Below are 22,524 nucleotides of genomic sequence, written 5' to 3' on the forward strand. Positions count from 1 at the left end.
GATTCTGAGACAGGATCACATGACTCATCTGCACACAGCGAAGGCCCAAACTCTTTCCAATGTCCTTATCAGGTAGGAGCCAAATGACCTACATCCTGTGGAGCAATCCTATGCCATAATAGATGGATGGATTTCAGTCAACTCATTCTTGTTTTTTATTCACAGTAGTAACAACATCCCAGAAATCACCTGGTACAAAGGAATGTTGCAAACCATAAACGAGCAGCAAACTGAAATTTGCATGCATGCTGCATAATTGGCCCCTAAAATCTACCCACAAAATCAGCAACTCGAGAAGGAACAGGGTGTCAAGAATGCAGTCTTTAACTTTGATGTGGGAATGGAAAACAGCCTGGCTGGCCCCCCAGGTGTTACCTTGTGTAACTGAATGAGTCTGAAGCAGGGTTTTTCTTTTGCAAAAGCATGTTCATTGATCTAAAAACAAAGGCGAAAAAATAAATCTTCTCATTAGATTTTTGCCAAATTGCTGTGTTGCTAAGATTCTATTCACCTAAACATCCACGGCTGTGTCCTGAAATCTCCTCTCATTACAAAAGTCTGGAATGGCTTGAAATGAGGTCACTGAATTCTGTATTGTAGAGGTGTTTTACGTTCCTGGGGAAAGGCTGAGGGATAACTGAAGCGGTTTCCTGGGGCTCATTACTCTTGGCAGGATTCAGGAGTCACGTTCCTCTGAGATTTAAAGGAGAGGAGAAGCAGGGGAGGTTTCATTGAAAGAGCCTCTTTGTGGGCACTGCTCGTTTAAACGCATGTCACAGTCTCACAGACCAGCTTGGCAGTGCTGAGTCACCGATCGGTGTAGAACAGCCCTCTTGCCAACTCTCTCCGTACACACACAAATACGCTGACACACATCCCGGAGTTTTACCTCAGCTGACTTTGTTTATTATTATTTGCATAATTCCCTAACAGCCTCACTCTGGTTTAGTCCCTTTTGTGAGAGGTAGCTGCCGTGGAACAATTGACTAAATGCACCTACAAGCTGAAGAGTCAGGATTGAAACACTGCAGTTTTTTTGTGTTATTGTTCAAACACTTTTTGCGCATCTTTTGAAGTCAAACACAGAAGTTCTTTCTTTCTCTATAAGTATCCGTAATTTTCACTTCCTTTTACAGTCCCCTCCAAAGTATTGGAACAGTAAGGCAAATTCATTTTGTTTGAGTTCAGAATTTCAGCTTTTATTTCCTGGTATTCACATCTAGATGTGTTAAACAACTTAGGACGTATCACAGTTTATATTACACCATAGCATCCTTAGGTGAGCAAAAGTGAAGGAACAAATAATCTTATAGTAAAGAACATTTAATATTCGGTGGCATGACCCTTGCTTGCAATAATTGTCTCAAGCCTGTGATCGACATCACCAAACTGTTGCATTCTTCATTTGTGATGCTATTCCAGGCTTTTACCGCAGCTTCTTTCAGTTCTTGTTTGTTTCGGGGTGTTTTTCCCTTCAGTCTCCTCTTAAGGAGGTGAAATGCATGCTCTACTGGGTTAAGGTCAGCTGACTGACTTGGCCAGTCTAAAACCTTGCACTTTGTTCCCTGATGAAGTGTTTTGTTGGCAGTGTGCTTTGGGTCATTGTCCTGCTGCATGATAAACTTCCTCCCGATTAGTTTCAATGCATTTCTCCGCAAATTGGCAGACAAAATGTTTCTGTCCACTTCTAAATTCATTCTGCTGCTACCATCATCAATTACATCATCAATAAATATTAATGAGTCTGTTCCAGAAGCAGCCTTGCACGCCGAAGCCATGACATTACCTCCACCATGCTTCACAGATGAGTTCTCTTTCTCCACACTTTGGCCTTTCCATCACTTTGGTAGAGATTAATCTTGGTCTCATCAGTCCATAAGATTGTGCTCCAGATCTTTTGCGGCTCATCTCTGTACTTCTTTGCAAATTTCAATCTGGCCTTCCAATTCTTACTGCTGATGAGTGGTTTGCATCTTGTGGTATGGCCTCTATACTTCTGCTCTCAGTCTTCTTCAGACAGTGGATTATGATACCTTCACCCCTGCACTGTGGAGGTCTGTGGTGTCACTTAATGATGTTTTGGGGTTTTCTTTACAGCTCTCACGATATTTCTGTCATCAACTACTGTTTTTTAACTTGGCCAACCTGTTCGATGTCTGTTGCTCAGTACACCAGTAGTTCCTTTCTTTTTCAAGACATTCCAAATTGTTGTGCTTGCTATGCCCAGTGTTTGTCCAATGGGTCTGGTCGAATTTCCTTCTTTTCTCAGCTTGACAATGGCTTGCTTCTCCCATAGACAGCTCTCTGGTCTTCATGTTGGTTTATCCTCTTTAACAGGAAATGCAGTCTTTCTAGGTTTGAACCAAGGATGAAAACTTAGACTAGTCATGCAGAGCTATTTAATGTTTGGACAATCAACGTAAAAGGGCGCAAAGTGCAGCGGAAGTATTATTGCTAATTTTCAACCAGCGCAGTTGTCATTTTCACACCCAGTGCCCACATTGTTTAAATAGCAAATGCACTGGTGCCGATGGAAGTGTTTAAAATAAGGTGTGGTCAGGCTAATTGTTGGTACATTGCTATCTCAAGGTAGCAGAAAGCGATTGCACCATTGACCAAAAAACATAAAAAACGGTCTAAAGTCAATCGCACAACATTTCTTTGCTTTTTGTTAAAACAGTTTAAAATAATGCAGCGTAGTGAGGATCTAGATGTTTCAGGGAGGAGAGAGTGTCTGTCTGGTCTAGTCTGCAGTGTAGTTCAGACACTTCAATGATAAACCTGCAGTGAAACATTAGGCTTCATGATCACGTCCACACTTCTGTCCATATTCAATAGATATTTTTTACAAAGCATCATTCATCCACCATTATAATATCAATGCACCAAGGTACAAGCTCACCTGGCTTTTAAAGGGAATGGGAGATGACACTGATTGGTATACTGCATGTTAATAATTCACAGACCAAGTACGCCCCTAACGCAAGTGACCCATATGCTTTACGCCATTTGGATTGTTACAGATTATTTAAAAAAGCTAGGTGTTCCTTCATGTTCGAGTTTTGAATGTGCGCCAGGAGACCTCACTGGTTTGCAGGTTCTAACTTCTCTGTTTTCACCAGAGCGGTGGCAAACCATTGGACAATGGCAGAATCTTTGCCTCCAAGAGGATTTCTCCAGTTGCCTGATTGATGGAGGGACAACGGTGGTGACCTGCTCATCGACAATCCATGACGATGCAGTTTTGTGTATAATATACCATGGGGATAATACCATGGGAATATATAATTATGCACTAATGCCCATTTTAATTGTCTCATTAGTTTCAGCATTGCCTCTATGCGTTAGTGTTTGTGGTCTCAAACCAATCTAAATCAATATAGTCAAATATAGTGACTTGTTAAGCTCATGAAGAAACTCTGTTTCAACCTTTTGCAGCACTATATTTGTAAACACACAGAACCTCATTTTATACGTGTGTGTGTGGGTGTGTGTAGTTAACGTTTGTGTGTCAGCTTACCTGGCAGAGTGTCCATTGTGTTCCTCCTGGGAATGTCCTTTTCTGGCTCGCTCTTCATGCGGCCTGTCTAACTCTGACTCCTGGGACAACCGTCCACACTCTGAGTCTGAGTGTGTGCGTATATGTGTGATAGAGAGGAAGAGAGGAAGAAAATATATGGGCTTCATCACACTACTTTTGGAATTGTACTAAATTATCTAGTTTTTAAATTTAAACTTTAGCGGGTAGCCAATCTCTATAATAAAAACTTAAATGAAACAATAAAACAGCATTGTTACACATTCATGGCCACTTTTGGAACACATGAGCACAACGTGATGCCACGATGACATTAGTTTTATGGAAAGCCAAAATAGGTCATTAGACATTTGTTGCCCATTTTGCTAAGTCTTTATCCCTTATGCTTTCTGAGGAAGTTGCAGGAGCTTCCCTGTCTAGTGGACACTGGGCATCACATCAAATGAATCCAATAAAAAAACAAATAAAGAATAGCAGGTGGAAGGGAAATTAAATTGTCCCACAAATATGCAGCTGATTTTCAGCACACACAAAGTACATTAAGAACAGTATGAGTAATCTGACTGCATTTCCACGTGGTTAAAGAGGAATTATTTTGCTATTTTGAAATACTACTACTATCAAATAAATTGATGTATTGGTGAATGACATTTGAAAAACATCTGGAAGGTAAACAACATCCACCCACCGATGCTGTGACGTAGGGAGTCAGCAGTGCTAGGGCGACTGCCAGAGCGTGTAGGAGGTCGGGAGTTGTGTCGGGAAGGAGGCAGGCTTCCTTCCACACTCTTCTGTCTGCTGCTACCCTCAGCCCCCTGACCGCCGGATCGATAATCCCTACACAGCACACACAAACAATACAGCTCAGGTTTTGTAAGAAGTTGCATCAGGATGTTCATATTGGTAGATAAGGTCATTTTTTATATTACAATCTTTATCTTGATATCTGATCTTCATCAGTGCTACTTCATATTTAAACGAGTTATTTAAATAAATATTAGCCTTACTTTTGGTTCTAGTTACTAAGTTATAAAACCAGTGTGTCAATTACTTGCTGTGAGTTGATGCTCCCTTATCTGAAAAAAGAGGTCCGACTAACAGCTATCTGAGCTTTTGGAGGTGACTACTGTACAATGTACAACTAAAGCACCCTTGAGCATGAAACTAAACCCTATCCTGCACACTTCCTGTCACTCTGACACTCACATGCACCATGAATTACCTTGTCAGCTTAAGAGCCAATTTGGACTGTCTGACATCGTCTGTATGTGTATTTAACTTACACCGCGTTAGTATTACGATGAGAACTTGGGGTGACTGGCCGTTGTAGGGGTTCATCAACACTTGGTTGCGGCAGAGGGGTTGACTTCTTTTTCACTTTTGCCATGTTGGTCATAATCTACACAACCACACACACACACAGAAGAATTTATATAAATGTTGTGTTAATTTGTGAATTTGTTGCGATCATTAAAACAGCAGAGAGACAAACTGTAGTCAGCAGAAACAAAGTCTAGAACGCATCAAAGATAGAGTGACTCATAGAAAAACCTCTGGGACAATAGTATACATTTTCATTCCAAGTTCTCTACATGTGTCCAACACATGTAGAGAACTTGGAATGAAAATGTGCCAGTGTACAGGGGCTTGTCTCGTGTTCGGTGCCCCACTCACACGACCAATCTCGAGATCATTATTAAACTTGTGTAATGGGGTTGCTGGCATCAAATTCGAATTGGGCATATAATTTTCCAAAAACAATAAAACTTTCAGTTTCAACATACGATAAGTTGTCTTTGTGCTATTTCAATTAAATATTGGGTTTCAGCGTTTTGCATATCATCACATTTTGTTTGTATTTACATTTTAAACAGCGTGCCAACTTTTGCTGGAAACGGGCTTGTAAGAAACTGGCAGCCTTATTGTGAGTAGTCTGTGTGTCTACTAAGCAAATGCCATGTTTATTTAACTTGAGCATAGCAAGCAGTGGAGTGAGTGTTTGCATTTTGCTCTTACTCCCAGGTACTCAGTTGTGAGCAGACTCTCTCCAGACAGTTCCCTGGGCTGTGGTTGGAGGACTTCCTCTGTGTCAAGGTCTGCTTCCATTAAATCTTCCTGGAAATGATAGTGAATCAGATAAGAATGACACATTTGTGGTGGACATGAGGTGAGAAAAATCTAAAACATAACATCACTGTGACTATGGTTACTTTGGCGGTGCCTTATTTCCTCAGCTGAATTTAAAATGAACTTGTTTGCAACAAAATTGATGTGAGGCTACAAACTAAGTTAAACACTAATACAATGCTTGGCACCAAGTTACACAGTACCAACAAGAGACCAGTGTAGTCCACACTACATATATCAGCTCAACCTTATAGCTACAGTAAATGGATAGCAGCTACAAAACACCACATCTAAGATCAGATGCAATGGAATAAGGGAACTCACACTCAAGGAATTCTTATGCGACCACGAGGGGAAAAGGGAAAACAGTACACACACTCACACACACACCTTGGAGACTCTAGTCATTCCCACCTTAACTTACTCTCATATACCTTGTCTTGATAACCCACTTTCCCACAGAATCCAATCTGACAGGTCCACACATGCACATGCCCGAACACATGGAAGAAACCCAATATCTGCATCATGCTGAGATTTCCCATCTACAGGTTTGGGAAATATGAGGTATTCTTTTTGTGGTTCCTCTTGCCCTTGTTTTCACCCATTCCTCATTTGTTATTTTTGTAAATATGTCCCTATAGTTGTGTTGAATTAACATAATACGATGGTGAAAAGCATTAACTTATCAGTGTCTAACGGGCTGAGGGGAAGACTTACATCATTGTCGTCCTCTTCTTCTTCATCGTCTGACTCAGGCCCCTCTTCATCAGCTGGGTGGAACACAGCCACAGGTTTCAACAAGTCAGTAATTTTTTCAACGAACAACAGCTATAGGTGTCACGTACTACTTCACTTTGGAATATAATTAAATAATGAAATAGAAAAACTAGGGATTTAGATTTAGGAAATTCATCAAGTATCTCAAAAGCCACTGGGCTGGAGGAAAGCACAATTCTTAAATGTACATACTCAGTGAGTGTATCCTGTATGGATACACATTCATAAAGCAGGACACCTCTATTGTGTCACAGTAATTTTGACTTCACTAACCTGAGTTCAGCTGTTTAATGATGAACTTGATCTGTCTGTTGAGGTCTGGGTTCTCCTCCTTGCTGTAGCAGCGGAGAATCTCCTCTACACTCTACATACACGTGAGGGAAACAGTGTATGCACATACCTTTTGTTAGATTAGATTAGAAAACTTTATTAATCCCCAATGGGAAAACTCAATTGCCACCAGCTCACATAATACAACATATAATATAAACAGAAAGGACAACCAGTATGTACACACAGGACAATGAAAAAATAAATAAAACACACAACACAAAGCCATGAGACGCGCAGGTAGCTGAGTCGCCAGCGATGAGCGGTGCCTTGACGTATGAAATTGTCTTTACAGCAGAAAGACAAATGTTTATTTCTTAAGTTTGCTTCAGAATTCAAAGGCAGTATATACACTGTAATAACAATTGGCTGGCGGTCAACAGTGCTCATTTTAAGACATGCAAGTGAGCTGATTTTATTTTTTTTTAATTGTGTTATTAATCTCTGGCTGTGTGGTGACACAAAGAGACAAATGCTGAGCAAAAAACACAAATTGTGTCTGTTTCCTCCAAGCAGGTGAAGACATTTCTGCAATCTCACCATCTCTCTGGCTTCCTGTCTCACAGAGGGAATGCACAGGATACTGTATAGGGCTCCATTCACATATGGTCGAATCTAAGGAAAGCAAAGACACACACACACACACACACACACACACACACACGCACAGCTTCTGTCTTTATGACCTCAGGCCAAATGGTAACAGCTTGTATGAACTTGTAGCAGCAAAGAAACATCGATACAAAAAGGAAAGAAGTGGGTCCAAATACCAGTATATTTGTTATGGACATACTGTATGTCATAATAGGTAAAAGATAAAACTCCTAGGAGTGGTAGCTTGGGTTATTGGTCCTCCAAAGAAGCTAGAGACAATCTTTCATAAAATTTAATGAAGCTAGTGTTTTTTTTAATGTTTTCTAGACTCTCCTAAAGTCTTAGCTCATTACTTTCAAGACATTCAAAAATTCTTGAGGACATCATAAACTTAGCTATATGGCAAGCCTGGATGTATGTCCCTATTCTGCATGTGCTAATGTGTCTTGTGTGCTGCGTCCATGTTTTTGAACCTCTTTCAGTGTGTCCTGTGTGAGCATTGTATGCATTGTGGATGTAACATCTGTGTGCAAGTGTTGAAGGATGCGTGCATCACCTCGTGGTTCTCGTGTCCAAGGAGGTCAGTTAAAACCTTCAGCACATGTTTGGCGTTATCTGCACACTTCCTTTTTCCTGTTCATAGACAGCCATTCAACACACACACAAACACACGCAAACATATGCATATGTTTTAACTTAACAACACACAATGGGACTTTTTTTTTTAAAAGATAGGTTAATCTTCCACTCAGATTAACAATTAATTATTCCCTCGGGCTCCAATAATTCTGAGCTGTATCGTTCTCTGTGTATGGTAATAAAACCACTGACAAATCAACTGCAGTACGGTATTTTAGTGCGGCATTCTATGAAAAGCAGGACCCGTATCTTTGTTGATGGTGTATGTGCAGTAAAAGGGGGTGACATGTACAAAGATACACTCTAGATATAATGTAAGAGGAAATAAGAAGGAGAGTGCAATATTTGCCTTTACTCTGCCCATAATAAAATCACCTAGCAGGAACAAAGAGTCTGTGCGGCTTTCAAAGATATAAAATAGATTTGCACTGACATCATAGGCTATTAATATGCTAACATTTTTTTCTTGGTTGCACTTCAAGAAGCACTTGATATAGTGTTAGCAGGGACAGCTAGATTTACACTAGGCTTTATTCCCAAATGTAATGTTTTCGGCTTATTGTCAAAATGTTTATAGACATGTATTAAAACACAATAGTCTGCGCCTCACGGGACGCTTTTCAAAAATCAGAAATGATTAAATATGTGTGGGAAGGATAATGGTACGTCAAGTTAACCTTTATTGCATTCTAACAGGAAGCTACAATGTGCATTTTAAAGTACAAGCAGTGATTTAAACAAGAAAGGATAATGACATTGAAACAAAGGCATCTTACTGTCATCCACAATTTCTGCTAAATGTCTCCAGAGCAGAGAAGCATGCCTAGCACAGCAAAACTGTAGCTGTTATTGTAAATTTTTGATTAAAAATAAATTATGGGTCCTTTTGCGAAGCACAGTACCCAGCTCAGTATTGTGGAGTGAGTAAATGGTTCTGTGGAGTATCTCGAACATGATCTGTTCAAATGTATAAGTAAAGTGTCTTGTGAAGAAACTCTCACCAGCCAAATCTCAAAAGGGTTGGGGCATTCAACAATTATTCAACTCTTTCTGTATCGACCTGCCTTTACCTTTTGTACGCAGACACAAGTTCATAAGCAGAGCTGCAGAGTACTCCAGGGTGTAGTCACTCAGGCAGTCTGAATCTTGCAGCTCATCCACCAGCCAGCCAATCAGATCATCTGCTATCATGGCGGTCTGCTGGCTCCTCCTTGCCAAGACATACCAAATCCAAACTTAATGGAGAAATCCCCATTATGAGGTTTTACATAAAAATGCTGCCATACTGACATTTGAGAGAACGAGAATATCGGTTTTCTGACTGACTGCTTTATGTAGTTTCCAAACAAGAATACTCAATTGAAAACATTTTTAAATCTAGTTTAAGTAAGAAGAAAAAAACTAAATTCAATTCACGTCAACTTGCAAAGGCTGTGTCCTGTTACATTAAGACAGCTGGAGATTGGCTACCCGCTAAAGAAACTGGAGAAGCAAATGTTCATCAAAACACTGGTCATTTTAAAATCTACCTGAGGCTGAGTTTCTGCAGGGCCACTAGCACATTCTCTCTAGTCAGGGAGTCTTTTTCCTCCTTCCTGAGTGCCTCTGTCAGAAGTTTCAGAAGAACGGGGATTTGGGAGAGGTAGACCCGGCCTGTAAGTATCAACACAACATGGAATTAAGATCAAAAGGCAACATATTTTAAATAGATTTTAAAGCTTCACTCCACAAAAATACACCTGTTTTATCAAAGTTACAAGTAGTGCCTTCAACAATGAAAAGCCATAAATGTGCCATTTAATTTTAGGTACAACTGCGAACACTCGTGAGGACAATGCAATGCAACAGAATTGTTTCCTTAACAAAAAATAAAGCTGACTGGACTCACCAAATATGGTAATACTTTCTTTGAAGGTCATGGCTATAATGACTTATGCATACATTTATAACAAGTAGGGTTGGACGATATGGCCAAAAATGTTATCACGATAAAAAGTTTCATATCCTTCTATATCGATAATTATCACGATAAGTATCAAATCGTTATTTCTTTCTATTAGTTATAAAACATTAAATCAAAAGTTCATAATGCATTGTGAACTTTGCTATAGCGCCATGTTTGTAAGTGATTATAACAATTGTTATAAGGTCTTATAAAAGCATTATATCATGTTATAAATGTATGCATAAGTCATTATAGCAATGACCTTCATAGAAAGTGTTACCAAATTAAGTTACTCAAACCTTTCAGAAATTCTATAAATCCTTACAACAACCACTTAACTACATAATATATATTAATTCGTGTCAGCACAAAATTTATATCCCTTTACAACATCATCTATTTGCAAAATGTTCTCCATTGTTACTGGCACGACACTACTGCAGCTGCAAAGGAGGAGGATCATTAGTGATTTCAATCCTGAATGAAAAGTTATGATAAAAGCCACTGACGTCTTCCTTGAATCCATATCTCTAAATACATCCTGTCAGGCAATGACTCATGCTATAAAAGAAATAATGATGGTTAACCAAATGTTGTGGCTGTTGAGCACTTACCCTCTGCAAGGGAAGCGAATGCATTGATAAGACGAGCCATGTATTGGCGGACAACCTCGTTCTTGGATCTCATCAAATGAAGCACAGTTTTCTATGAAAACACAAAATATACGGTAGTTTGAAATTGTATCAGCTGCTTTCAGGTACAATCAGTAACATTTTACCATTCATTTGAACAGAATGATCATACCTTATGAGCAGGCCTCACGAGAGTTGCTGATAAATGCCAATGACTCATCTGTTAGGACAATAGCTGATGAGATTTCAAGATTTTTAAAAGAGGCACAGTCAGCCCGGGATTTTTTTGTTTGTTTGTTTGTTTTGTGCTCTGATCCCCCATACTTCCTGAGCTACCCACAGCCCGCTATGCATTGGGTTATTTTCCCACAACCACATTTCACCTGACACAGTTTGTATTTTGTTTGGAAACTCCCCACTGTACCTTTCAGAAACTCTGATAGCATAGCGTTGTCATGATATGTAGCCTACGCCGTGTGTAAGTCACATACCAGGCAATGAGCTTGAAATTAGGCATAATTTAAGTTGCATAGTATAAACACACACACAAAAAAGTAAAGTTTATGCAACATTATGATGATTATGTATATGGAAAATGAAAGCCTACATATATGAAAAGTAGAACAACTGCACAGACACATCTCTTACAAATAAGCAAGGGCATGCATTGGACAAACACATCAGCCTTTCTGCTATTGTTCACTATTGAGCTGCTTTAGTTGTTTTTTTTATTAAACCTCAGGCCTTATATTTATCACCTCTTTTTTACATGTGCCACTTTTCACAATGTGTGTAATTTGAGTCTAGTCTATGTTATGGGCAGCTAAATATGACCTATTAGGGAAACCTACAGGAACTAGGGGGAAGACAGAAACATAATAGGGACCAAAAGATGTTATCTTTGAGATTTGGTGTTGGCATTTGAGGTGTTCACATGTTGTATGCTGGCACTGTATTTCCTCGGCCGGGTTCAATAAACGATGCTATGTTGTCTACTGTCTTCATCAGTCTTCACAAACTTCTTCACACCTGAACCTCGCTCACAATAGCATGATATCAATTTTGCTAGCCGGGCCACAAGCTTAGAGGTATAGCACAGTATGGTAAGAACACAGACAAAGAACTAAGGTGTGGATCAACTAAGGATCATTTAGTCTTCTGTAAAGGGATTGTATTTAACACGGTGTCCTACGGCTAAAGGCTAGGCGAAGAGAATGTGAAAAGAAAAGAAAAAAATACAAAGAAAAGAACGCTGAAATGATAAGAAAAACACTAAAACATGTAACAAAAGCCGTGGATTTGAGAAGTGAGAAGGTGAATTTGGTAATCAATCTGTGCCCTGCTCTGGCCTTTTGTTAAATAAAGAGGAAATCCAAGGCTTGGAGCAATAATAACAATCCTCCACCCAGATGATAAATAAAATTAAATAATTAAAATTACATTCTTACGAAGATACTATTGTGGGAAGGTGTCATATTGGATTAATTATCAAGACAATGATTGAGAAAGTCAGTAGGTAAGCATTAGTCTATATGACTTAAATGGAACATACATGTCTTATCAATTTGTCCTATCCATCCTGGGTACATCAAGATTAAAACATTTAAAATGACTGAAGCTAAATTATTATTATTATTGATTATTTTAGTGCTTAGTCATAGATCATTTTGAAGTTTTTCTTGAAATAACATACTGTATTGCTAGTTAAAATGCTGCTTTGCAGCATCAAGTCAATGGCAGGTGAGAAACAAACCCCTGTGCACCCAGCAAAGGTGCCAATTCACCAGCTGGGATGTGCCTGAAATTAGAGCCTTGGGATTAATCAGGAATTTAGGCCAATGGACCATAAGTTACTTTTTACTGTCGCTTTGCTGGTTGCATGAAATATCAATTGGGATAAATAAATTAATGAAATGAAATGAATGGAATAAATCAATTACAGTTCAGTAGACATTTTGGGAGACATTTCCCAAGTCATTGCTTTAAAGTAGTGTTAAAACATGGCACAATACAATTACAGTAAAAGCTGTAGTCCTGCGTTCCCACCTGTTTAGTGCTGTAGCGCTCCAGCAGGTCGTTACTGATATAGGCCTGAAGCACTGTGTCTCTCTGTTCACCAGGAAGCGAGCGAGTCAGTCTCTAAAAAAATGTGAGAAACAGACCGACCAATTCAGACTCAAAAGATAAGACTTACAAAGTGAATATGATCGTGATCATGCTCACAAACTGCTGTTCTTATGAGCTGCCTCAATGTAGCAGCCAGTAACAGCCAGTTTTTCTCCCCTCACTGATCCAATGCAGCTGCTCAGCGAAATACTAGATGCACTGGGCTACTATGGCTTTGTGTAGCATATACTGTATGCTAAGACAGCAAACATTTGCTAGGTTAACAAAACATATAAATGTTAAATTCAGTAAGTTTGCATCACTTAGCCTGATTAAAAACATCATAAAAATGTAACACAAATAACAATCACTGTACAGTATGTCACCCTAGCCTTTCTGTAAAATGCTAATCAATATAAGGAAAATATTACAACCAAGTGTTCAGTCCTCATGGACATCCAGGAATGATTCAGATGCACTAAGGAACACTTAGGAATTACTTGGATGTCAGCAACTGTGATGCCATTTCTTGATCATGCTTCAAGAGACTGATACAAATATAAGACTGAACTTTAATCAGCCCTGAATGGAAGATGGGTCATTTCAGCAAAACAGTAAGAAAGAACTAAGTAAAATATAGCAGGCATGCAAGGATTAAGAAGCAGCAGTGGTTGCAGATGTTAGCAACAAATAAAGAATTTAAATAAGTCGCAAAAGAAATAGGAGATTATGAATATAGTATTAATAATGATATGATTACTCACCCAGCGCAGTGCTTGTAGCAGCAGAGACCTGAGTCTGTCTGGGCCTTCAATCAGGTCTTTCTTCAGCTTCTCATAGTCCAATGAGGGTAGCATTGGCACCTCCTTGGATCTCCTGGTGATGAGTAAAAAAGACATGTCAGCCACGTTTTACCATGGCACTTATCAAACTGTACAGATTAGCAGAAAACATCTTAATATTGAAGACTTACTGCGGTGCAATGGATGCTCGTAGCATCGAGGAGGCCTATAAGAGAGCGACATTGAGTAAAGAAGACGGTGCAGAGTATATCTTAGAATTTGATTATATCAAACTACAACTGTCACATTCTTACTTTAGTGTCTAGTGTGGAAAACTCATCCCATGCGACTGACTCTTTTTAGTATCCTTACTATCTGGTTAGATGCTGTCTAAATAAGTCATTAGTTATTTTGTTTTTTTTACATGCAAATGTCATGCTTGTGGTACATGCTGATTCCCTGGACATACAGCATAATACTGTTTGGCAACATCACCCATGCAGTCAAAGACAAGTAGGCTAAGATAATTAAGCAATAAAAAAGTACCAGATGTGGTAGGTTAGTGTGAAACAGCCATCCTTTCCTTTGTTACACCTCAGTGAATTGTACTGTAGGCTTGTATGCTGGTATGATGGCTATGTGGGTGTGTGGAGGAAGGGTGACAAAACTAATTATTGGTGGGTTTTTTTACTATTAAGAAAGGGGATTTTAAGCCCTGAAATCCAATCTGAAGCCTGGGTGGTTAGGCCTATAGCGAGAACAGTGTAAGTTCAAGGAAGTGATCCGTGTCGCCTGAGGTATCAGGTGCTCTGGCCACATTTTAGCTTTTGTGTGCAATAGGTATTTCAGAAATGGAGGAGAACATTGAAACCTGGACTGCATAAAAAAATGCCTCTCTCTCTAAACATTTCAGGTGCACTGAAGAATGCTGAAGAGCAAGGGGATGAGAGCCATTTGCCACTGGGGTGTCTCATTTCTGTGAGGCCTGATTAAAAGTGACATCCAACTAGGAATTAGCACACATTAAAGATAACAATTATTCTCCATCACTGTGTATTAACAGACAAGCCACACACCTAATGTGTGGTGAATGTTCAAATAGTGCTGTCAAACTAAATTATTTATTAGCAACCATGGCAAGAGGAAAAACAACACCAAGCCATTTGTACCTTTTTTGATTTTAAGGCCACATTTATTCTCAGATTTCAGCTACACAAAGCAAAGGCTTGACCTGAATTGTCTGACAATGCACAGTTTACATGAGAGATGCCTTTATTATGTTCGCCTGTTTAGCGTGTCTTCACACCACAAAACACTCTTTTATGACTGCGGGGTCAATGGAAAACATACACATTGATGCTATTGTCTCAGTACACGGCTCTGCTCCTTTGTCTCATCCCCATGCAGTAAGCTAAACCCTAGTGGAGCAGCAAAAAAAAAAAAAATAATCTTAATATTATGAAGGCATAAAGACTCAGATAATTATGGTCAATAGAGGATTTATGTAACAAGAAGCTGAATACTTGCTTGTTTATGTAAAGGCAAATGTGTTCTCTCAGGTCTCAGTTATAGGTGAGACAAATATTTTATCCAGGCTACCAGAAATGTTTACGGTTGTCAGCTTTTGGCAATCAGAGCAGGATATTAACAGTAACCACCAGTCAAATGCTGGCAAATATTGGCTGTTGCTGTTTTCTCATTTACAGCTCTTTCTTATTCAACAGTGTTAAACGCTTGACCTGACATTCCAGGCAAGTAAAGTAAATTAGCATTATTATTTAATAGGTTACATCATAAGTTTAACATGAGTGCCTGCTATTAATGGTTTTATGAACTGTCACAATTATATAAATGATTCTACAATGCATTACAACTTTAATTCCATCTAACCTGTTTGACAACCTGAGAATGAGAATGTTTTTTCTAAGTGCCTTTTGTTGGCCATTCTTGCCATTCATTCTGTCATTGTATCTGTCTAAATTCAAATGGTAAGTAGAGTAAACTGAAACTGTGGACTAATTTACAGAACAAATTTATTTAATGATGAGGTACGCCCTGAAAGAGACGCCGCTGTTTAGCTTAACAAATGGCCGGACAAAGGTTGTCATTCTTACAGCCAATGAGGCATAACATCCCTTTAAACTAGGACAATCTAGTAGGAACCAGAGGACAACTGCAGGGAATATAGACCGGGTATAAAGGAAGGCCAAGAAATCTGTCTGTAGTGAAGGAAAGGGAGGCAGACATAAAGACAAAGAAAGGAGGAGGAGGAGCCACAGAGAGTCAAAAGCGAGATGAGACATGGGGACCGGAGCGATAACAGGAAGTAAAGATGAAAACATAAAACTTACATAGCCATCATCATAGGGACTCATAGAGTAATATCCCTTTGTGGACAAAAGCATCACACACGCAAAAAAACACAAACACACAGAAAGAAGTTGTTCAGTTCAAAATTAGAAAGAAACAAGATTTCACAAACCAGAGTTCAACACTGAACAATGAAGGCCACGGAGAGTAAGTGTGATAGTTGAGGTTGCGGTGTGGACAGTTTTTTGACTATCTGTGTCATAGAGTAACACTGTAACAGCTGTCAAGTGGCAACACAGATATGAACAATTTCACCAGCTACTTGCCGTTTGATTTGAAAATTTCTACTCGACTGTCTCCTTTGGCATGCAATTGAACATAAGCATAATTTTTATTATAACCATTAAAATTAAATTTAAGTTTCAAGCGTGGTTAACTTTAGATCTCACCAGCCACTGTAAATGGTGTTTGACATTGTTAATTTCTTGCTTTCATTGTGTCATGTATATTTAACTTTTCCACAAGCCTTCTACGTGTGTGTGTGCGTGTGTGTGTGTGTGTGTATTTTTGCAACACCAGTATCCAGCCACCTATTTCCAGGATACATACCGCAGGATTACTACATAGGTTAGATTTGACTGAAGAGGACAAAAGGCACGCTACGGCAGGAAACCCTCCTTTATAAAACATCTAACAATCCTCTTCAAACCCTGAACATCAACATGATCAATTTCTGTGACGTAAGGCCCTGGCCGCATTTCTCTCTGCTAGTACTTAGGTGTAACACTGACATTTTCCATGCTTGTACTGAAATCGTCTTGCGTTGAGGCCTTGTGCTTTGTTACTCTATTACCATTGAGGTGAGCCGGAGAAAGAGGGAGAACAGAGACACGTGTGTGCTCTCACTCACAGTGCCAGGTCTGGTGAAGTCACTGCTCTGCACCACGCTCTGCCTCATCTTGCTGCTGAACAGGCGAACACACACGCTCTGCAGGTACTCAGGGGAGATCTGCAAAAACACAGCAGGCTCCTTGAGCTTTAGGATACTGTGTGTGGGTAGAGAGAGGAAGAGCACGCCTGCCAGGGTTGTGTCCATGCGTTCTAGTAGCAAAGTGCATATACGTACATTTTTAAAATACTTCCTTCTGTTTTAAAACTACACTACAGTATGTGTATAAAAAGGGGATTCTTATTTTAAGTGTTTGGATATACAACTGTGAACTTTACACATGCGAGTAACAGCTGAATTAAACCCTTTTTGTGTGTGTGTGTCTGTGTTTGTGTGTCTGTCTGTGTTTCTGTGCACAGCCTTTATTAGCTTGTTTGTGCGTGTGTGACTCTTTCATTATGTCTACATAGCATCCTTCTGTTGCCTGTACCTCCAGCCTGTGTGTTGGAATGCGTGGGTTTGTTTGCCCCACAGTCAAGATAACCTACCATTTTCCCACTGACAGTGGCCTCTAATGAGTCGACCAGCTCAGCAGTGATTCCAATCAGGTTGTGGTAGTCCGCCTGCATCTTGTTGAACTTTCGCACGTAGCTAGTGATGCGGCGGTCCGATTCAACCAGTTGGAGCTGCAATTGCTGTATGGCCTCTGCGCAGTCTCTCACACACACACACACACACACACACACACACACACACACACACAAACAAATGAGCAGCATTCACATGATGAGTGACGTTTTCTGTGTAACTTAATGTTAAAGTGTTTGTCATAACATGTTAAATGTTCCATTTGAGATGAAAATAATGGCTGGATGTATATCATTTAAAAAAAAAAAGTAATTCTCACATTGACTTTGCAATGGCTGTTGGATGTTGATTTTATTTTTAAGGGCGCAAATAATTATTAACTTTTATCAACCTCTACAGGCAAAGAATTGCAACACCGACAAACTTATTTCTCCTTCTTTGGGAAAGCTTCCCATCACCGCTTCTTCATTTGAATTATTACACTCTGTCACTTAACTGCGAACAAATTGACAATGTTACTACTGAACCACCCATCGTCAACCACTTAACCTGCGTACAGGGTCGCGGGGGGGTTGGAGCCAACCCCAGCTGCCATCGGGTGAAAGGCGGGGTACACCCTGGACAGGTTGCCAACAATTTAGATGTATGAATATGCCCACTGATCCCCTCAGGGATGGGTTAAAGGCAAAGAATGAATTTCGCTACATATTTGCTCAATCATTTCTACTCAAGAAATCACTGAGCAACTGGGACTTGACAACTTGTCTGCAGCTGGTGTGTTAGATTATTTGAGAGGGATATTTACCTTTAGAACTCCTTCCTCCTTCCTTCTGCATGATGCCTGTTAAAGAATACACACTAGCACTCAATTGAACTCTTATCAAACATTTCTACTCTATTTGTTTCTTTGTCAAATTCTCTCATCCAGACCTACATACATACATCACTGTGCAAGTGTGGAAAGAATACTTTAAAACAGTTCATATTAATAGATTACATTTATCAAGTAACAAAATACAAAGTGAGTGAATAGAAGGAAATCTAATCAGTATTTGTTGTGAGTAAAAAAAGAAGCATGAATTCTTCTAGGTACACTTGCACATACAGTAGTTGTTAAAGGACCTCGGCAGGTACAGAAAGCTGGCCCAACCCACAGTTCGTCTGTGGATTTAGGCAGCTTCAGTTGCTTTTCTCTCTTTTAATGTATCCCAGACAGACTCGATGTTGAGATCAGAGCTCTGTGTGGGCATCATTTCCAGGACTCCTTGTTCTTCTTTAAGCTGAACATAGTTGTGGTTGTACTGATGTTATGTTTGTGGTCGTTGTCATTATGCAGAATAAATTTGGGGCCAACCAGATACCTCCCTGATGGTACTGCATTGAGGAGAGCAACCATGGGCAGCAGATGGGTGTACCTGGGTACCACTGTTTTCTGCCAGTTTTGAGTTGATTCTGGTTCTGGGCTGAACATCTTCTGACTGTGAAGGGAAGAAAGTACGAAGTGTCTTGCATCTGCTGCAGTAAGTTTCTTTGGCCAACCACTGCATCTGTGGTGCTCAACGATGCCCGTTTCTTTCTGCTTCTTCAAAAGAGCTTGGACATCTCATCTGGAAACCCCCTGTCTGCCTTGAAAAGTCTGCCTAGGAGAGACTTTGCTAATGCAGTATAACTACCTTGTGTCTTGGTGCTGTGCTCAGTCTTGCCATGGTTTATGACTTTCAAGAGTAAACTGTCTTCAGCAGCCTCCCCTTGTTAGCTGTTCACTCACTTTGCATTTTGTTCATTTATAAATATAATCTATTAACATGTCTATTTTTGAAAGCATACTTACTTCACATCAGGGGTATTCAATTAGAATTCAAAGAGGGAGAGAGAGAGAAAATTCGAAACAAATGTTCGGAGCATCCTAACGACTAACTTAGGATTGTAGATCTATGAGATATTTTGGTTTTAAACTGCCCGTAGGAAGAATGTACCTGTGAAAATTTGTACATTCTTGATGAAAAGCCATGTGAAATATCTTTTCTCTTTCTGTCTCCTCAATTCATGTGTTTCCTCTGGTGAATCTTGTGGACTCGACATGCCATGCTTATCGGAATGCACAGATGTGATTGGCTGAGCAGCATCATATGAGATGATTGGAACACATGCAACTGGTCTGTGAGTTTCCTGGGTCGCTAAACCAGTACAGTAAATGCTAGAAAAGCTGCACGGGTTAAAATAGTAACGCTCCGTCACGAGGTAGTAAGTCTCAATAATAAATAAGCTATATGTCGCGGTCCGCCTATCAGTGACCTCTGCTTTACATCATTGTTTCCACACCTGCCTAAAACTAACAGTACTTTACATACAGTATATTCAGTGTCTTGCTTAGTTTCGACAGCACATAGGACAAACACTCAGTGTGTTTTACAACCTGTTTGAGGAGGGTGTATTTGTCACAGATATTATTTGCTTAAATGAACCAGCTGTATTATTGTAAGCAATGTAATGGTTTATATATTATCAATACTAGTTTGTTTAAAGGGTGCAACATACAGTACGTATTTTAAATTTCCTGAGAGGGCAAACACAGCTATCATTCAGTGCGTTTACAAACACTTGAGTAGCTCGGTTACAGTTGGATTTCCGCAGTAAGCAGATTTTCTATATGATCTGATATCATATAAACACATGTGATCACTTTTGAGTGTGTTGTGTCAACTTAAAAAAGTGCTGCCCACTGAAGGGTTTCAAAGACTGAAAGATTAGACATGTTTTATTTTTTATATATGCACAAATAAGACATATTTCCTCTGGTCAGCCCTTGAGATGATAGCGGCTGTGTTAATCTGTATATGTATGTGTGTAATGCTTTCATCGTCGGCCAGTAGGGATAGGGTTTGGTTTCATGATTGTGCAAGGAGGAAAGTCGATCCACTGGGTTACCAGCAAAAGCAACAACTCTTGTTATCCTTCACTTGCCCTTCTACTCTGAAAGGGTTAGGGTGAGTTAGTGTCGCATTAGGATCAGTTGCCATAAGGAAACATAGCCATTTATAAATGCAAATCAGACAGGATTTGTTTTCAGGATATGAAACGACCAGGTCTGGGCAACAGGCCGACTATTAATGAATTCTTTAGTGACCTACAGAAAGGCTTTTTATTTGAGATTTAAATGTGCAGCTAAGCTAGAAGAGGGAATAGAAATCACTCTGTACTTGGCATGTGTTAAATCCCTGAGTTGTTCCCGTCTAGATTTGGTTGTGTTTTTCCCCACTAGGTAATAATATTATTTTAAAGCCAATTTCTAAAAACATTTGTCTCCTTTGGTGAGTCTACACAACTTTTATGCAGTTTGGTAAGCTATGTCTCTGAGGGCTGTGAAGTGCTGTATGAACACACCACTGTTAGATTTGCAAACATGCCTGCTAGATTTGCTACACATATCACTTCACTGAGAACAGCAAAGACATTGAAATTAAAATATAAAGTCCACATTCTGTACTCTGCTGGTCATGATAAAGGATACATATAAATTCAGCAGCTTTGGGCTGTTGGATGACTTCAGGGCCACTGACAGAAACTGCTCCAGCTTTTCCTTCAACTCTGGTATCCAGGAATCCTAAACAGATAATATAAGTTGGAAGAAAATATGGTTATGTTCATTGTGAATGAGGCACTGGGTTATAATGTTGCATATGTAATAACTGGCAATACCCATCTGGGTAATGTTGAGTACCTGGAAAAGATCTTTGAAGGAGGGGTGGACAGTGGGGTTGGGAACAAAAGGCAAGGCGTAGTAAGGCAGAAACTTTGTTGTCTGGCTCAGTGCTGCCCCCCGAGTCTCCAGGTACTGCTTGAAGTGGAAAATCCTCTCCTCAAACTCAGCTCGGTCCTGGAGACAGGTTTGGGTTTTCAAGTATTCTGAGTTATTTCAAGTCAATAACAAAATGCAAGTTAAGCTCATTACATCCTTTAAAATTCTTCTTCTGTGGCATGGACACATTCTCTTCAATTATATGATTCTGTACTTTAGCCTACCACTGAAAACTGATGAGCTGCTGCTTTTAAAAAATAATAACTTAACTTATACATATTTAATCTCAACATAGCAAAAGGCATATTATAAAGGTTAAAAATTCTTGCTTGTGTAGTGCAACAACGCCATCATAGATAGCTCACTGACAAAAAGACTGTAGCACAGCTTAGTGGACATTTTGAAAAATGGCACATAATGATATTCAGCTATAGGGCACAGAAGGGTTGCAAAAGATAGTTAGTTTTGTTTGCAAATAACCTTAAAAAAGGTAATGCTGTTGTTAAAAGAACATTTAAACAAACAAACAAAAAATGTAATCTACACACATGTCCACCAGGATGCCTCCTCAGTGGGTAGATGGTGAAATGGATGTGAAGGTAGAACTCCAGGCTTTGGGCCTCTGTGTCTCTGTCTTTTACCTCAGAGGGAATATTGTCTGTCCACAGTTCAAAGAATACTTTGTGGTCTCCATCGTCAAAAGAGCTAAGGAGGTCTTTCTAGAAAAGTCAGAGTTAAAGAACAGCGAGTTGGGGGAAAACAAGATGTCATCCACCAGCAATAACAACTTGCTAGTTTTCATGATCATTTTATTTGCATATCACATAATGATAATTCATAGACAATAACATTGGCAAGACTATAAAAAGACCTGAAAATGTTTAGAGATACAATAAATGAGAAGCAGAACTACAAAAAGCCTAACTTGTCTTGACTCTCTGTCCTCTAGAACATCCAAATCAGTAGATTAAGAACTACACCATTGAGCAAGCTGTTAAGTATCATAATACTTATAATAAAAACATAGGCTAATGTTTCACAGGTTGCAACAACTGGTAATAATGTATGGTAATAATGCATAGTAATGTTTGCACTTTTCTTGCCCTTCCCTAGTTGCCATCTCCACAAATAATCAACAAACCTGTAGTAACAACAGCTTATAAAAATTGTATCATTTACCTGAATGACACGAGTCTTTGAGTCTCTGTGAGTACTTTCTTGAGGCTTTAAGACGAGCTTGCCTTTCCTCTTGCACTCCTTGTCAAAACTGTGAACAGTCTCTTCAAATTCCTCAAACTTCAGATACTACAAAAGACAAAAACAGGCACAGGTGGCATTAATGCCACTTTAATTAGTGCAGAATGGAGTTGTGTTAAAACTGAATTAAACAAGCTACACAACTGTTGTCTTGACAAATTTCTCTATAATATCATGCTCCATCAAGCATGGTTTATTGGAGAAGAGT

The 22,524-nt window shown here is 39.4% G+C and overlaps 1 protein-coding gene across 9 annotated transcripts in view; it reads right to left on the reverse strand.

Moving 5' to 3' along the window:
- LOC123970925 (lisH domain-containing protein ARMC9) overlaps positions 1–22,524 on the reverse strand; it is a 28,856-nt gene that overhangs the window by 5,223 nt on the left and 1,109 nt on the right. For 2 of the 9 annotated variants that reach the window (XM_046049336.1, XM_046049331.1), the window contains exons 3-24: positions 22,239–22,364; positions 21,608–21,778; positions 20,982–21,137; positions 20,772–20,864; positions 18,066–18,090; positions 17,221–17,378; positions 16,694–16,792; positions 15,825–15,860; positions 13,665–13,699; positions 13,456–13,567; positions 12,632–12,724; positions 10,568–10,658; positions 9,538–9,661; positions 9,079–9,218; positions 7,926–8,002; positions 7,316–7,390; positions 6,719–6,809; positions 6,386–6,438; positions 5,555–5,653; positions 4,822–4,937; positions 4,227–4,375; positions 3,521–3,626 (exon numbers count right to left, since the gene is read on the reverse strand). In XM_046049336.1, coding sequence (XP_045905292.1) covers positions 3,521–3,626; positions 4,227–4,375; positions 4,822–4,937; positions 5,555–5,653; positions 6,386–6,438; positions 6,719–6,809; positions 7,316–7,390; positions 7,926–8,002; positions 9,079–9,218; positions 9,538–9,661; positions 10,568–10,658; positions 12,632–12,724; positions 13,456–13,567; positions 13,665–13,699; positions 15,825–15,860; positions 16,694–16,792; positions 17,221–17,378; positions 18,066–18,090; positions 20,772–20,864; positions 20,982–21,137; positions 21,608–21,778; positions 22,239–22,364 — 2,225 coding nt within the window. Of the gene's footprint in view, positions 1–3,520; positions 3,627–4,226; positions 4,376–4,821; positions 4,938–5,554; positions 5,654–6,385; positions 6,439–6,718; positions 6,810–7,315; positions 7,391–7,925; positions 8,003–9,078; positions 9,219–9,537; positions 9,662–10,567; positions 10,659–12,631; positions 12,725–13,455; positions 13,568–13,664; positions 13,700–15,824; positions 15,861–16,693; positions 16,793–17,220; positions 17,388–18,065; positions 18,091–20,771; positions 20,865–20,981; positions 21,138–21,607; positions 21,779–22,238; positions 22,365–22,524 lie in introns of all 9 variants that reach the window. The other 7 variants (XM_046049335.1, XM_046049328.1, XM_046049330.1 and 4 more) reach the window with 6 other exon arrangements.

The sequence above is a fragment of the Micropterus dolomieu genome, linkage group LG05 (assembly GCF_021292245.1).
Source record: "Micropterus dolomieu isolate WLL.071019.BEF.003 ecotype Adirondacks linkage group LG05, ASM2129224v1, whole genome shotgun sequence".
NCBI lineage: Eukaryota > Metazoa > Chordata > Actinopteri > Centrarchiformes > Centrarchidae > Micropterus > Micropterus dolomieu.